Source organism: Tupaia chinensis, unplaced genomic scaffold (genome assembly GCF_000334495.1).
Source record: "Tupaia chinensis unplaced genomic scaffold, TupChi_1.0 Scaffold000423_1, whole genome shotgun sequence".
Taxonomy (NCBI): Eukaryota; Metazoa; Chordata; class Mammalia; order Scandentia; family Tupaiidae; genus Tupaia; species Tupaia belangeri.
Genome location: NW_006159928.1, coordinates 7,728,731 through 7,745,726, shown reverse-complemented (window position 1 = coordinate 7,745,726; position 16,996 = coordinate 7,728,731). Strand labels below are relative to the sequence as shown.

General features: G+C 40.5%; 1 protein-coding gene across 4 annotated transcripts in view; it reads left to right on the top strand.

Annotated features, from left to right (window-relative positions):
- Nucleotides 1-16,996, top strand: part of NTN4 (netrin 4) — a 136,777-nt gene that overhangs the window by 89,091 nt on the left and 30,690 nt on the right. For all 4 annotated transcript variants that reach the window (XM_027774354.1, XM_006154874.3, XM_027774352.1 and 1 more), the window contains 2 exons: nucleotides 3,276-3,402; nucleotides 6,466-6,654. In XM_027774354.1, coding sequence (XP_027630155.1) covers nucleotides 3,276-3,402; nucleotides 6,466-6,654 — 316 coding nt within the window. The remainder of the gene's footprint in view (nucleotides 1-3,275; nucleotides 3,403-6,465; nucleotides 6,655-16,996) is intronic.

Below are 16,996 nucleotides of genomic sequence, written 5' to 3'. Positions count from 1 at the left end.
AGTTCAAATCCTAATCGACCCATAAGACCTTCTACAACTGCCACATACCTATGGTGATTTCTACATTTTTTTTTTTTGAAAGAATTACTTATTGAGACTGGCAGGGGGTGTGGTGGTTAAGGTGCTGAAATCCCACATGGCTGATTGCAGTTCAAATCCTGGACCTGGTGTCTCTGGCCAATTAAAATAGATTACTTAATTAATTTAATTTAATTAAATAATTCTTCCCCAGAAAAGAGCTATTTATTTTGTTTATTATTATTTTTTAATTTGACCAGAGAGAGAAAGGGAAAGTGAGAAACCAAGATACCAAATCTGGGACTCAAAAATAGGTTATCCATGTGGGAGTCCAACCTTCACCCCCATGCCACCTGCAGTCCAATTTCTGCTTGTTTTGAATTCTAACCTCATTTTGCTTCTTAGAAATTTATTATTGTCAGGTTTATCTGTTTTGTTTTGGGCTTTTCTATGTAAGTCTTTTTCCTCCAACCACAAAGTGTCTTTCTTATTTGTTTTGTTTGTTTGTTTAGGTTTTTCCATAGCATGTGTGCGCTCACCAGACAGAGAGAGAGTGGAAAGTGAGAAATAGCCCCTTGGGGATGGCCCTCAGTCCCTTTTCTTCCATTCTCCTTGAGGGATTTTTGAGCGCATACATAGCATAGTTTTTAGGCTGCTGGGTCCAGGGCTTGAACCATGGATATATGGAGATGTGAGAGTCCAGCGTTGTAACCACCACACCACCTCTGGCCCCTAGGCTGCCTTTCTTAAAGACAGAAATTATTCGTGTAATAATAGCCTAGTATGATAACTCTCCCTTGTAAGTTTCATTAAATATTTGTTGGCTGATTAAAATAATTTGCTACCTTTATGTTGACTTACATTTAACATTGTTTCTCAAGGGGAGAAAAACAACTCCCAGAGTGACATTTATTACTTTGCAAACTTTTCATTTGTGCAGTCATTAACATCAATAAATGCCTCTTAATACTGGAATTCATGGCAAGTCTTAGTTATTAGGAGATAGTTCAGATAACCCAAAATACTAGCTTTTGGAAGTAGCTATGATAATACAAAAATACAAAAATTCTCAGATCCCTGAGAATTCTACTGAAGCATTCCTGTCTGTGAGAAATACTATTTTAATAAATCCTCTATGACTCTGGACTATAGGAGCAGAAGAAAATGTCCAGTCAATGGGACCAGCAGTTAGCATAATGGCTATGTCGCTGGACTCCCATGTAGTCGACCGAGGTTCACATCCCGGACCCGGTGGCTTAAAACTCACGCTGGGCACATGTGCATGCGTGCCCAAGATCCCGAGAGGAGAATGGAGAAGAAGGGATTGCAATGTGACCATCCCCCCTGGGGGGTGATTTCTCGCTTTCTGTCTTTCTTATCTCTCTCTGTATGTCTGGCGAGCACATGTGCCCTATAGCAAAAACCTCTCCAAAAAAAAGAAAAAGAAAATGCCCAGTCATTATGACAAAATACACTCAAAGCCTTAATAATTTATGTCTTTTGGTCCTTTGATTTTACCTCTAGAGAACACAAAGAAAATGAAGACAAACACAAATACTTAGCTCCAAGGATATTCACTATCGCATTGATTTTAATATGCAGAAGTACTTAAAAGCCTAAACAACAATGTAACATGTCACTGACCAAATAGATTATACAAGGGAGCTATTAAAATGTGTGTTACTCAACGATGTTTCATAAAACAGTAAGCTCTCCCCAATAAATTGTTATGTGAAAATAAACCTTTTAAAAGATAATGGTTTTTTTCATTGCCAAAGGACCTGTGTGTTCTCCAGAGAGAAACAGAGAAAAAGAGAAAGCATCCCTCAATGCGGCCTAGTCACGCCACAGTCCTTTCTCCATTTCTCTGTTCTCTTGGGATCTGGGGTATGCACACACACGTACTCAGCATGTTTTCACGCTGCCAAGCCCGGGAGTGGAACCACACTTGCAAGTGGGATCTGGCTCCCTTAACCACTAGGAGGCTATGGGCCTGGCCCAAATAGAATTCTGTCTTAAAGTACTGGAAGCATATGCTCTAAATGTTGATATTAGTGTCACTTTGTGATGGGATTACAGATTTGAACATTTTTTTTGATGGCCAAGATGTACTTAAGGAACCAGTAAATGGCAAAAAGTAGATGGCTTCATTTAACTCCCACGTTGTCAACCGCTGATCAAGTCCAGGGCCCGGTGGCGTAAACTCACGCTGGGCACGTGTGCGTGCATGCTCAAGATCCTGAGAAGAGAACAGAGGAAAATGGATTTCGGCGTGGCCATCCCCCCAGGGGGTGATATCTTGCTTTCTGTCTCTCTATCTCTCTGGCAAGTACATGCACACTATAGCAAAAATTTATTTTTAAAAATGTATTTAAGGGGCCAGCAGGTGGCATGGTAGCTAAGGCACTGGACTCCCACATGACCCATGGTTCTAGTCACGGACCTAGCAGCTTTCTCTCTCTCTCTCTTTCTCTCTCTCTCTCTCCCTCTCCCTCTCCTTCTCCCTCTCCCTTTCCCCCTCTGTGTGTGTGTGTCTCATAAGTATACATGCCCTATAGCAACAATTTTAAAATAATAATAAATACATTTAAATAATTCTAAATAAAAACCAAAAACAGTACTTAAATGCTTAACCAGTACCTCAGAATTGCTCATTAGAATTATAAATCCTGCCTCCAAGAAGATATATCACTTATTTTTTTTTTAAATTTAATTATTTATGTATTTATTTTAATTGGACCAGAGAGGGGCAGAGAGAGAGAGAGAGAAAGTGAGAAAGCAAGCCACCAGGTCTGGGACTCAAAACATGGTTGGCTATGTGGGAGTCCAGCACCCTTAACCACCATGCCCCCTGCTGGCCCCATCACTTAATTTTTTTAATGAACAGAATCAATTATTTTGTACTTGCCAGAGGGCTCATGTGCTCACCAGAGAGAGAGAGAGAGCAGGGTGTGGTCACACCACTCCTTTTTCCTTTGGAACATGCATGCACACACGTCCAGCATGTTTTTCAAGCTGCCAGACTGGGATTCTAACCGCAGTCACTCATGGGGGATCTAGCTCCCTTAACCACCGCGCGATGGAGCCTTCCCAATCATTTGACTTGATCGCAAAACAAACTAGAAGGGTCCGTTATCTTGATTGCTAGCTTCAGAACAGCCAAGGAGTGTGTGACGGCTACAACCAACAAGGAGATGACAGGGGAAGACGGTCTTTGCTAGGTCCTGTGTGCTCACAGCTCCTGCTTCGTGTTGTAGGTCCACGGGAAGTGCATGTGTAAGCACAACACGGCGGGCAGCCACTGCCAGCACTGCGCGCCACTGTACAACGACCGGCCCTGGGAGGCAGCGGATGGCAGAACGGGGGCTCCTAACGAGTGCAGAAGTAAGTAGCAGCCTGCAGGCCTCACAAGCCTTCGCAAAGTCCACGTCATCCGCGGACTCCTACGTGTCCCAGGAAACATGACATACAGTGGTGGGTGACAGACTGCACGCTATACAGACCGCCCATATCCAGACCAGCAAAGGACGTAGTGGTTATATCGCTGGACTTCCTTATGGCTGACCGCAGTTCAAGTCCCAGACTGGGTGACTTGAAAATCACTCTGGGAACGTGTGCGTGGTAGTTGCCCAAGATCCACAGAAGGGAAGGGATTGCAGCATGGCCATCCCCATGAGGGGTGACTTCTCACTTTCCCTCTCATTGTCTCTGTCTCTATATATCTCTCTCTTGGGCAAGTGCACATGTCCTAACGCAAAAACAAACAGCACATATCACTGCCCCCTGACTTTAACCACTGGAAACAATGACTGCAAAGTTCCTAATGTGACTGGGTTTGTTTGTTTGTTTGTTTTTAGAGGGTTTTTTCCTATAGGGTGTGTGCGCCAGAAAGTCAGAGAGAAAGAGACAGAAAGCGAGAAATCACTCCCCAAGGGGGATGGCCAGGCTGCAATCCCTTCTCCATCCTCCTTTCAGGATCTTGGACATGCACACACACGTGCCTGGTGAGTTTAAGCCACCAGATCTGGGACTCGAACCAAGGTCGCCTACATGGGAGTCCAGCGACATAACCATTATGCCAACTGCTGGTCCCGCTAATGTGACTGTTTTGCCAAGAATGTGTTGCCTATTTGCCCAGATGCCTTGTGGAACCTAAGCACTCTTCTTGAGAATTTGACAGAATAAAAACACGTGTGGACACCAGAGCAGCTAAGGGTTGTGGTGTACAGTTGTTCTCAGAGCTGGGACCTTGAGTTATTAACGTGGGAAGAGCTCTCTTGAATTCAGTTCTCAAAACAACCCAATAAAGCAGGTAGTGTTAATCCCATTTCAGAGATCAGGAAACAGGCTCAGTAAGATTAAGCAGCTTACTAAAGTTAGTAAATGGTATAGTCAGGATTTGATCCCAAGTCTTCAGAGTCCAAATTAGATGGTTTTGTTCATAATATCAAAATGTCTTTTTTTTCCTTTTACCTATAATACTTGAAAGGATAGATCTGATTAGAAATGAAATCAGTAGCTCAAGAATGAGATTGGAGTTGGCAGGTAACATGGTGGTTAGGGACGCTGGACTCCCATATGACCGACTGTGGTTCTAGTCTGGACCTGGTGGTTTGCTTTCTCTCTCTCTCTCTCTCGCTCTCTCTCTCCCTCCTTCCCTGGTGAAATTAAAATAAATAAATAAAGTTAAATAAAATAGTTCTTTTAAAAAATAAAAAAGAATGAGATTGCATTACCAGGACTAACTTTGGGTTTGGATATTAGCGATCAAGTAGGAGGGTAAAAGGGATAGGAATACGAGCCATTTTTTCCCCTGTAATTTAAAATGCTCAGAGAAATACACAAGCCCATAACAGTGTTTACACGCACAGACTTCTGTTTTACAAGGATTTAAAGTCAAGTACTCTGGGTAAAGTTGTGAGAAGCCTCTTCCCATACATAATTTGGAATCATAACTGATTTGTTTTTGTTTCTAGGAAATGTGAAGGATTTCCTCTAGCCATAAATCTTAAATTATCTTATAATATGCTTTTTTTAAAGATATGAATCTGGTCAAAATATCATAACATATCAAGGAAACAATGAAAAACAATAGCGCAAACGTTTTCAAATACAGTTGACCTTGACAGAAAAGTCTGGATTCTAATTCTAAATCACTCATCAAGAGAATCTAAAGGATTCCTCCTAAATTCCTGGAGTGCCGTTCTGGTCCTTTCCACAGAAGCCAACTGCATATCTAAAAACATAGAACAGAGAGACTGGTCACCTCATGCTGCTGACTGAAAATCTTAGAAATGCCTTTGAGAAATGATTGTATAAGCAACAGCACAGCTATAATAAGAAAACTGAAGCTTCTGTAGAGAACTAACTTGTACTCACCAGTGCAGTGGGATTTCAAAGAGTTTGTGGAGAAAAAATGGAATTAAAGTACAAGTGTATTTTGGTGCAAAAAATTTGAAATCCAGGGACCAGCAGAAGGCGTAATGGTTATATCACTGGACTCTCACATAGTTGACCATGGTATGAGTCCCAGACCCAGCAGCTTAAAACACACTGGGCATGAGTGCATGTATGTACAAAATCTCAAGAGAAAAATGGAGGAGAGTGGATTGCAGTGTGGTCATCCCCCTGGGGGGGTGATTTCTCACTTATTGTCTCTCTCTCTGTCTCTCTGGTGAGTGCACATGCCCTATAGCAAAAGTCTCTCTCTAAAATAATAATAACGGTTTGAAATCCATGCATCATTTTTTTCATAACATGCATTTTCCATGAACCTTTTGAAGACCCCTCATAGAACAACAGCCGAGGATAGTACCTCGTGACAGATAAAGCAGTCGACTCGCCAAGTTACTATGCCTGGCCCACCACAAGTTTCCTTTCAAGTTCATAAGTGAACGTGACTTCAGGCCTGTATCTGAATTGTCATTTTCACATAATGCCTGACATCCTTGGCTTTTCTAAGCGAGGTTGAGGGACCCACAGTCGTGACACCTGGGGAGTATCAGGAATGGAAATGGCAAAGTCTTAGTCTTCGGAAAGTCTCTCCTAACTAAATGTCAACCCCAGCTAGCAAGAGAACCATAATGACCTTGCCTAACTAGACAGATCCACAACTTGTTGACGGTCGTGCATATCCTAAAACATATTTTTTAATTGATAATTTATAATAAAAAAAACTGAATGGGTACACAAGAAACTAAATTAAAAAAAAATAATGACCTATTGAAGGCAAGAGGAAACAGAGTAAGCAGGCATGAAGAAACTAGAGTTCTCCATGTATACTTTTTATATTGTTTTTACTCTTGTACTGTACATTGCTCAAAAAACTACAAAAAAAAATAAGAATGAATGATCGGCAAGTGTAACGGATGTTTCAGTTCTGAATATTAGAGAGCCTGTTGCTTGACCTTTCATAACTGGAGTTCCCCTTATCCTTCCCTGGTCCAGCGTGCAAGTGCAACGGGCACGCCGACACCTGCCACTTCGACATGACCGTGTGGGAGGCATCGGGGAACCGCAGCGGTGGCGTCTGCAACGACTGTCAGCACAACACAGAAGGCCAGCATTGCCAGAGGTGTAAGCCAGGCTTCTACCGGGACCTCCGGAGACCCTTCTCTGCTCCAGATGCTTGCAAAGGTAAGTGGTTTTGAGGAAAAGAGGGAGATTTGCACAGAAGATGTGAACCTTTCCATCCTTCATTTTACTGACCCCAGGGAGAGAGGATATGAAATTCTCATATCGCACACTCACAGATCAGCTGGTGGTTTCTTGATTGATAAGGAGCAAGAATGTTCAAGCTGTTAGGGGAAAACAGTCCAATATTCATAAAAATAATCTTTCTTACTCCTCACGAAGTAAAATGGTTTCTTCTAGCAACTCATTTTGGAAAATAAGATGAATAATTAAAGAGGGGGGAAAAGATGAAGAGATTTTATTTATTTATTTAATTAATTAATTAATTTAGGTTTTGCCATAGAGACAGAGAGGGCCACATCACAATCTCTTCTCCTCCATTCTCTTGAAATGTTGGGCATGCACGTACATGTGCCCAGCATGATTTTCAAACCACTGGGCCTGGGACTTGTACCTCAGTCAGCCATGTGGGAATCTAACACCTTACCACCACGCCACTGCTGGCCCCAAGGAAAAGACATTTAAGATGATCTTGCAACTAAATACGTGAGTAGACGGTAGCCTATAACTGGACTCGAATTGATGTAGTTAGTACTGGTAGCCTGCTCTTGGGTCATTCTACCTTTCTCCTGCCCAGTGACCTTGAACACCTGACTACAGGTCTTGGTTCCATCATGAATACACTGGGGTCCCCACTGCTATAATATGTCTCCTGTATCCTAAGCTAACTGAGAACATAATAACTTCATGCTCTCCCCACAGACACTAAACTCGTAGAAAATAAGAGCTTTACTCGAAAAATAAATAAATAAATAAATAAATAAATAAAAACAAGATAAAAGAAAAAAGAATCAAATTTTTAAAAGATCTACCCAGTTCATGTGACATTATCTGAAACATGTGACTATAAAGAGAGCATAGGGCAGACGAACAGCTCATCTGACTACGTCCGTATTTGCTGTCTCTCAACGCAGAAATTATTAGACAATAGAAACCACTCCAGACTAGGAGTGATGATTAATCGATGACCTCTCCTTCCTTTCTTCACCAAGGACTCCATGTTCTAGCTCAACAATAGCGACAGGACGGAGCAGTACAGTGGGCGACGGCCATTTTAAACCTTGGGGGTTTTATTGTTTTGGGTTTTTTTTAAGGTGAAATTATATTGTTTTTTAAAATGGCATATTTTTAATATCAGGAGACAACATCTACGTGAAAGTTGAATGGGCTTGCTTCTTATAAGCCTTCCCTCTCTTTAGGGGAAGACAGAGTATGATACAATCCACTCTTGACCTCAAGCCCCCAGTTTGGATTTCTGCCCTAATATTTCTCCAAGAATTCTGATTTACTCCTGCTCCTTATTTGTACTCAGGCTTTTATTTTAATGAATTCCAAACAGATCTGGATTAGATTCCTTCATTGCCATCCACCAGCTGCTGATCCTATGGCTGCTATGGGATTTCTTTGGCCTTCAGTTTCTTCAAATGTAAAATTCTCCCCTGAGAACTATATAAGATAAAGTATCTACTTAAGATAAATGTTCAGCACAAATTGCTTGTCATGCAATATGCCCTCAAGAAATGTAAACTAGTACGAGCTGCATATCCCTTATCTGAAAGGGTTAGGACCAGAAGTGTTTTGGATTTTAGATTTTGGGGAATTTGAGAAAATTCACATATACAAAATAAGATACCTTGAAGATGACACCCAGGTCTAAACAGGAAATTAATTTATGCTTCAGATACACCTAATACACCTAACCTAAAGGTAATTCTATACAATATTTTAAATAGTTTTGTGCACTGGGCCAGCAGGTAGTGTGGTGATTCAAGCACTGGACTCCCACGTGGCCAACCACAGTTCAAGTCCCAGATCTGGCATCTTGCTTTTTCACTTTCTCTCTCTCACTCACTCTCTCACTCACTCTCTCTCTTTCTCTGGTGAGCACACATGCCCGATAGCAAATTTCAAAATACTAATAATAAATAAAATAAAATAAATGTAAAAGAGAGAGAGAGACACCGGCTTAGTGGAATCCATGCACACACACACAGAGCCGTATGTTACTTAGCAACAAGGATACATTCTGAGAAATGTGTCCTTAGGTGATTTGTCATTGTGTAAGCATCGCAGAGTGTACTTACAGAAACCCAGGTGGAATAGCCTACTGCTCACCTAGGCTATATGGAATACCCATTGCTCCTAGTCTGTAAGCCTGTATAGCATGTCGCCGTACTGAATACTGTCGGCAGCTGTAACACAATGGTAAGTGTTTGTGCATCTAAACATAGAAAAGGCACAATAAAAAAAATGGTATAAAAGGTTTTTAAAGGCACCAGCAGATGGCATAGTGGTTAAGGTGCTGAACTTCCATGTGGCCAACCACGGTTCGAGTCCTGGACCCAGCTCCTTGAAACTCATGCTGAGCACATGTGCGTGCATGCCCAAACTCACAAGAGGCGAATGTAGAAGTGATTATGGTGTGGCCATCCTCCATGAGGAGTAATTTCTTAATTTCTCTCTCTCTCTCTCTCACACCCCCGCCCCCCACCCCCCGCTCTGGCAAGCACACACACCCTATAGCAAAAATCTCCAAAAATACTTTTTTAATTGTACATCTGTATAGGGTACTTACCATGAATGGAGCGTGTAGGACTGAGCGTGGTGACAGCTGCAACACCTTCGGGTGATGACTTCTGCAGCTTGGTTGTTATCTTCTAAGACCACCGTAGAATGGGGAGGTTTTCTACAAGTTCACAGAAAATGCTCCTTATGAAAAAGCTAGGTATGATTTTTTTTTTTTTGCACCAAAATAAACTTACTTTTTAATCTCATTTTCCCCATAAACTTGTTGGAGTCCCCTTGAATGTATAGTCCCTCATAAACTGAAACATTATGTGGTGCATGTGTGTGTGTGTGTACACAGAATTGTGTTAGAAAGTATGGAGGGGAACACATAGAAGAGGCAAAAACAAATTTGAGGGTTCAAAGTTTTGACCTGAGACCTAAAGTTTACCAGGAGTTAAGACAGTGTGGGTAAAGGTGTTCCCAGCAGAGAGGAAAAACCAGTGCCAAAAAGGGCCAGGAGGGAGCATATTCTGACAACCGAGAATAGTTCAGGACATCCACAGAGAGAGAAGGAGGAAGGGAAGGTGACAAAGCAGTAGGAGGGTGACAGCTGTGAGAGGGCGAGTGACTGGCGGGAGGCACCCTCCTCTTGGACATCCTGGTCAGTGGGCAAAGAGAGCTCATGGATCGAACTTCCCACAAGCTGGGGGTGACCACTCAGTGAGCATCACTTAGTCTAACTGCCCGAGCTCCACCAAGCTGATCTTTCTGGTAGCGTACAGGTAGAAGGTCAAAGGCGGCAAAGCTGCTTCAGTGAAAACGTCATGAAGACCACATTACAATATGGGCAGGGGGGCTGTAAGTAGGAGAAGTACGAAAATAACTGATGCTGATTTAGCTCTTCTAGCATCACTTGTAAAAGATGTGTGGATTCGTAGAGAAGATCTGTATTTCCTTCTGCTTATAGTCCTCATCCACTGGGACACTCTCGGAAGAAGGCATGTCCTCGTTGGGTTATGACTATTCCAGGATATATTTGGGAAGAGACACCTGTGTCGACTGCCCTAGAATACTACCCTGGTTCTCCGTTCCATTTTCTGAGCTTTGCAATAGATCCCAACACTTATCAACGTATCCAATTCTTTCCTCTGTTTAAATACTGTCAATAAAACATTGTCTGATTGACAATGTGTTTCTCAACATTTTCACTATTATCCAGTAGTATCTTCATATGGTTAATGTCCTACTTAGCAGACATATCCCTATGTTAACTCTTCCCTTGTTAATTCTGATGATAAAGTTTACCCAAAAAAAAGTTGGCATATTTAACACTTTCTAAGTACCTGTAGTGCACCAGATTTCCTGCCAGGTGCTAATAAGAAACTGCTATAGCTAAAAGTTTTCCTTCCATTAGTTCTCATTTTACTTGTATGAGAAATATAATCCCAAGGAAACAAGTTAATGTTTAAAAAATTTAAACTATCTCAGCCTGTGCTTTCATTAACAACATGAACAATGTTATTCAAAATAACAATGTTTTTATTTTTATTCTACTGTGTCTACCAGGGCATAAAAGTAACCTGTTACTCTGTGTGTGGTCCATAGACGAGCCACATTGTCATCATCTGGCTGCTGATTAGAAATGCAGGACCTCTGATCCCACCCCAGACCTACTGAATCAAAAAAGCACTTGAATAAAATTCCCAGGTGATTGTATAATATCATATTAAAGGTTAAGAGTACTGAAGAGTGCTCTAGAATGTAGAAAGATTAAAAGCATTTTAACACTACTCTACAGTTAAAATTATTTTTTAAGAGAGATTTTTGCTATAGAGTGTGTGAGCTCACTGGAGAGACAGAAAGAGACAGAAAATGAGAACTCACCCCCCCATGGGGGGGGCATGCCTCAATCCCTCTCCTCTGTTCTCCTCTTGGGATCCTGGGCATGCATGCATATGTGTCCAGCATGAATTTTAAGCCTCCAGGCCTGGGACTTGAACTGTGGTCAACTACATGGGGAGTCCAGCAACGTAACCATTACGCCATCTATTGGTCCTTACAGTTAAATTTTTAAAAAATAGCTAGAACATTCTGTTTAACCAAGCATCTAAATTAACCAAGGATTACATTTCTATTGGTGTGCATATAGAGATAGAATTATTTATTTTTTTAAGAGATTTTTTGCTATAGGGCACCTGCACTTGCTGGAGAGACAGGGGCAGAGAGACAGAAAGTGAGAAAAAAAAAAAAAAAAAACAAGGGGGGGAGGCCCCCCGGAAAAAAAAAAAAACAGGTGGGATGGCCACACTGCAATCCCTTCTCCTCCATTCTCTCAGGATTTTGGCCATGCATGCATACATGCCTGTGTAAGTTTTAAGTCACTGGGTCCAGGACTCAAACTGCAGTTGATGACATGGGAGTCCAGTGATGTAACCATTATGCAATCTGCTAGTCCCACGTTAAAATTTTTAAAAATAAATTATGTAAAGGCCAGCAGGTGGCACAGTGATTAAGACACTGGGCTCCCACATGGCCAAAATCAGTTCAAGTCCCAGACATGGCAGCTTAAAAATCATACCAAGTGCATGTGCGTGTGTGCCCAAAATCCCAGAAGAGAATGGGGCAGAAGGGATTTCAGTTCAGCCATCCTCCCTGGTGGGGGGTGATTTCTTACTTTCCCTTTCACTGTCTCCCTCTGGCTCTCTCTAGTGAGCCCTATGGCAAAAACCTTAGAAATAAATAAATAAATAAATAAAGTAGAGTAGAGATTTACTGAGAAAAAATGGAAATCTGGATAAATGTGTTTCTGTGGTACAGCATTTTCCATCGTCTGGCCCATAGAATAATAATTTTATGAGATGTTCATAGGAACTATGTAAAGAGAAATTTTTCAATGGTCTTCAAATTTAGGAATGATATACTCATCAAAGCTTTCTTTACTTCAAGGTTTCTTGAAGCCTAATGGGCGAATGTTCATGATAAAACCCCTGTAGAGTTTGGGGTTTCTCTATTGTATTCAGAGCATGTTTCATTTACATCTTTTGGGACCAGTGTTCTATGGAACACACTGGAAGATGCTGCTGTTTTATAGTGGCCATATCTGAAGACTTCACTTGGGAATACATATCCTAGAATATTCCTTCCATATTTATTCTTTATATCCAAGTGCTACAGCCTTAACTATATATCAAGGAAATAATAGAACTTATATTTCTATTTTTTTAAGAATTATTTATTTTAGGAACCAGCAGTTAGCATAATGGCTATGTTGCTGGATTCCCACGTAGTCAACCACGGTTCGAGTCCCAGACCCAGTGGCTTAAACTCATGTTGGGCACATGTGCGTGTGTGCCCAAAATTCCAAGAGGAGAATGGAGGAGAAGGGATTGCGGCGTGGCCATCCCCCCTGGGGGGTGATTTCTTGCTTTCTATCTCTCTGTCTCTCTCTGTCTGGCAAGTGCATGCACACTATAGCAAAAACCTCTCCAAAAAAAAAAAAAAGGAATTATTTTATTTATTTATTTACTTATTTATTTTATTTATTTTAATTTGCACTCACCAGAGAGAGAGAGTGAGAAAACAAGCTGCCAGGTCCACGACTTGAACCACAGTCAGCCATGTGGGAATCCAGCACCTTAACCACCACACTACCTGCTGTTCTCCAAAACTTATATTTCTATCAGTGAAATAATCACAAACATAATATTAATGAGGTCTGAGAAGTCTATTATATAATATATTGAACTGCCAGAGATAAACATGTAACAGCCCTTCTTTTTTCCCTTCTTTTCTAGTTTTTAATCTTCTCAGAAGTTAGAACCATTGAAAATCTAAAGCAGCAGCCCAGATTAATTTACTAAAAGTGTACAGGTTATGATTCAATTTAGCTCAGAAAGCGTTTATCATCTCCTCTATGCCAAGCACTATAGTAAGCACTAGGTCTGTAAAGCTGAAAGGGCCTTCCTAAAAGATCTTTTATTCTAGGTGGGAGAAATTTGCAGTAACAGTGCATCTCAATATGCTGACTGGCAAGATGATGATGTAATATTAAGAGCTGACATTTATTGAACGTGTACTATTTTCTGGTCACTGTTCAAAGGGCTAAATGTATATTGTTTAATGTTCATAAAAGTGCTTTGATGTTGGGACTATTATTATCCTTTACTTTATAGGATGAAAGTACAATGAAGAAGGCAAATCAACTGCCCAGGGGGGCTGTGGGGGTGGGGTGAAGACAATTTACAGAAGACTTCCTTGAGAAGATCTCTTATACATACATATATATATATGTATATATATACATACATATATATATGTAATTTTTTATTTACTTTTTAAATTTCATTTTCTTTTATACAGTCAATCACATTATTTAGCTTACAAAGTGAATATTTCAACATGTGAACATTTCTCCCTAGTCCAGTTGATAAAACTATAAAAACCTTCAACAGATAATACCACATTTTTTTGTCCCATTAATGCTTTGCCTCTTTATTTTTCTTCTAAATGTCCTTCCTCAGACCCTACTCTTTTACATACACTATATCTGGTATTTATATCCTTTTACTGTGTTTCTATATCCTTTAGTCAATCAGTTTCAGTCATAGCGTGCAGACATTCGGTATATATTAAGTGGAGACATACAATGTCTCTCCTTCATAGCCTGTCTTGCTTCGCTCAGCAGTAAATCTTCCATATTCTTCCTCTTTCTGTCAAAAGCCAGGGTTTGGTTGTTTTTTTATGGCTGAATAGTATTCCATAGAGTATATGTGCCACAATTTTTCAATCCATTCATCTGTCTGTGAGCATTTGGTTGGTTCTATGTCTTAGCAATTGTGAAGAGTGCCACAAAAAACATCGATGTGCAAACACTTTCCCAGTCCAGCAATCCCACTCCTTGATATCTACCCAAAGAACAGAAGAATTCTTACATATAGATATATAGATATATATTTTTTAAAAGAGTTTTTTTTCTATTGGGTGCATGTACTCACTGGAGAAACAGAGAGATAGAAAGCGAGACATCACCACTGCCTCTTGTCCCCACTACTCCTCCTCCTGCCCCTCTCTCCCACCCTCCAACCCCACACCCACACACCCCCCACTCCCACCCCCACCATGCCCTAATCTCTTAACCACTATGCCACTTACTGGTTCTCCTGTCATTTTTTTTTAATGGCTGTTTTTATTTTTTCCTCTGAAAGTGCTGAGACACAAAATTTGTCCTGTTTTCTGATTTCAATGATTGCCTTCGTTACCTTTAATGAATTAATCCAGAAAACAAGCTAATTGATGATACCCTTCATCACTGCTTCTGTCATACATCTACTGAAGACTCGATCGGGCACATTAATCATCTAACAAACATTGGTGACATCAAACTTGGGACTCCACCTGCAGTTAGGTAGCTGATTTCCTGCCAAATAAGCCCAGGACTTACTGGCCCTGTTAATGTTCTGGACCATTTTCCCTCCCACTCTTCTGATAAGTACTGTGCTAAATACTATAGACTTTATGTGTACACTTTTAGTTAACAGTCATAAATTCATCCCACCTGAATAAACAGGGCCCTGAACCAAGTCTACGAGCCAATACTTTTATTCCTGTGAGTAATTAAATCATCTCTGCTGTCCTCACTTCCTCTTTATTTCAGCCTTAACTAGAGTCTACTGTGGGACCCAGACAATCAACTACACATTTCCCATGCCAAAAAATCACTTCTGAGGATTCCAGAGATGTTGTATTTTATTTGTTTGTTTTTAACTTTTTATTTTTTTTTAGGCTAGTGGAGATCATTGAAATTGAATTTGTTTCTACAGCTCAGAAAAAAATATTTTTTTTTAAGGACAGTGCATTTAAGGTCTGTAAACACAAGGGAAAATGTGAATCTCTCTAGCTGAATGTAGGGCTAAGAACAGAAATGGAAGCTCAAACGGGAAGGTTATTAAGGTACAAAAGGAAAATAAGATTCTCAGATACTGTAAAAAATACTCTCTGTTATAGAGGAGTATCGTCTCTTTCAGAGTAACTCACCTGAAACCTCTGTAGCTTATGTGATTTGTTTTATAAGCAAAGTAGATTGTTCTATGATGGACATATTAAAAACGTGAGGGTAACCCAGGGTCAGCAGGTGGCATTGTGGTCAAGGCACTGGACTCCCATGATCATGGTTCAAGTTCTGGACCTGGTGGATTGCTTTCTCATTTTTCTCTCTCACTCTCTCTGGTGAGTTCATGAACCCTATACCAAACTTAAAAATAAGGAACCAGCAGTTAGCATTACGTAATGGCTATGTCACTGGACTCCCATGTAGTCGACCGCGGTTCCTGTCCCGGACCCGGTGGCTTAAAACTCACGCCGGGCGCGTGTGCGTGCGTGCCCAAGATCCCGAGAGGAGAATGGAGGAGAAGGGATTGCGGCGTGACCATCCCCCCTGGGGGGTGATTTCTCGCTTTCTGTCTCTATGTCTCTCTCTGTCTGTCTGGCGAGCGCACGCGCCCTACAGTGAAAATCTCTCCAAAAAAATAAAAAAATAAAATAAATAACAGTAGTAATAATAAATAAAATAAATAATTTTTTTTTAAATGTGAGGATAACTTTACCAGATAGTGATGTGCTGACTTCCTCAGGAGGAGGTGGTGGGAAGCTCTAATGTGTAGTATTTGCCACTTTCTGTGGTTTACATATTCCCACTGTGGGTCATTTCATGCCACTGCGAATACCAGTCCTGTTTCTCATGTGAGCGCCGTGCATCCTGGGATGAAAGATTACGAGCTAACAGCCATCTGTAACTTTATCTACTGAATTGGCTACATCTCTGGCAGAAAGTCCTGAAGGATTACTAGACTTCTGCCTAGACATGTTTTTCTTTTTTTCTGACACACACAAAGAGACATATGTTCTTGTAAGCATTCATGTCAATTACCCTCTCCCACTTAAGAATAGTTAACCTCTGCTTCTCTCCAAGAAAATTCTGACAGAAACTCTGGTATCTGTTTTTCACATTTTGCAAAACAAATACCTGGTAGTTCCAACCAGAGAATTCCTGCTCATCCATCGTATCCAGATTTATTTACCATAAATACTTTGTGCTTTAAAGTGAATTATTGTAATGAGATTAGAATGTATAATAAAATCAGCTTACCACCATATTGATATTTACTTCTATGACTCTATTTACATATTTCAGAACAGAGTGTAAACTCCTATAGGTACAATATCTGTTGGTATTTAAATAATCATTGAATCTAGTACTTCATAATGGTCCCCCTTCCCTACCACTTCCTCTAAAAAAATATATTTATTTACTTAATTTTATTTGTTGTGGTTATTTATTTTTTAATTCAACCAGAGAAAGAGAGAGAGAAAGGAAAAGTGAAAAAGCAAGCTGCCAGGTACAGGCCTAGAACTGTGGTTGGCCATTGGAAGACTAGCACCTAACCCACGCATACCAGCTGCTGCCCCACCCCACTTTCTTTTAACACTAAAGAGTAGGTTAAATGTTAGATGGTTATAAAATGATTGAGTGTGGAACATCACTAGCTATTCCATGACACTTTCTATGGGGTACATAGAGTTTCCTACTTGAGTAGAATACAGAGGTTGAAACAGGTGTTTGAAGAACTGGTAGAACAAAATTAACTCACTTTTAGGAAGCAATTCATTTCTTTAGAATGAATTTATTGACTTTTATGTCAGAATACCTGTTTCTAACTATTGCATAGTCTCCTAATTTATTAAAAAAAAAAAAAAAAAAAAAAAAGCAAATGAGAAAGAA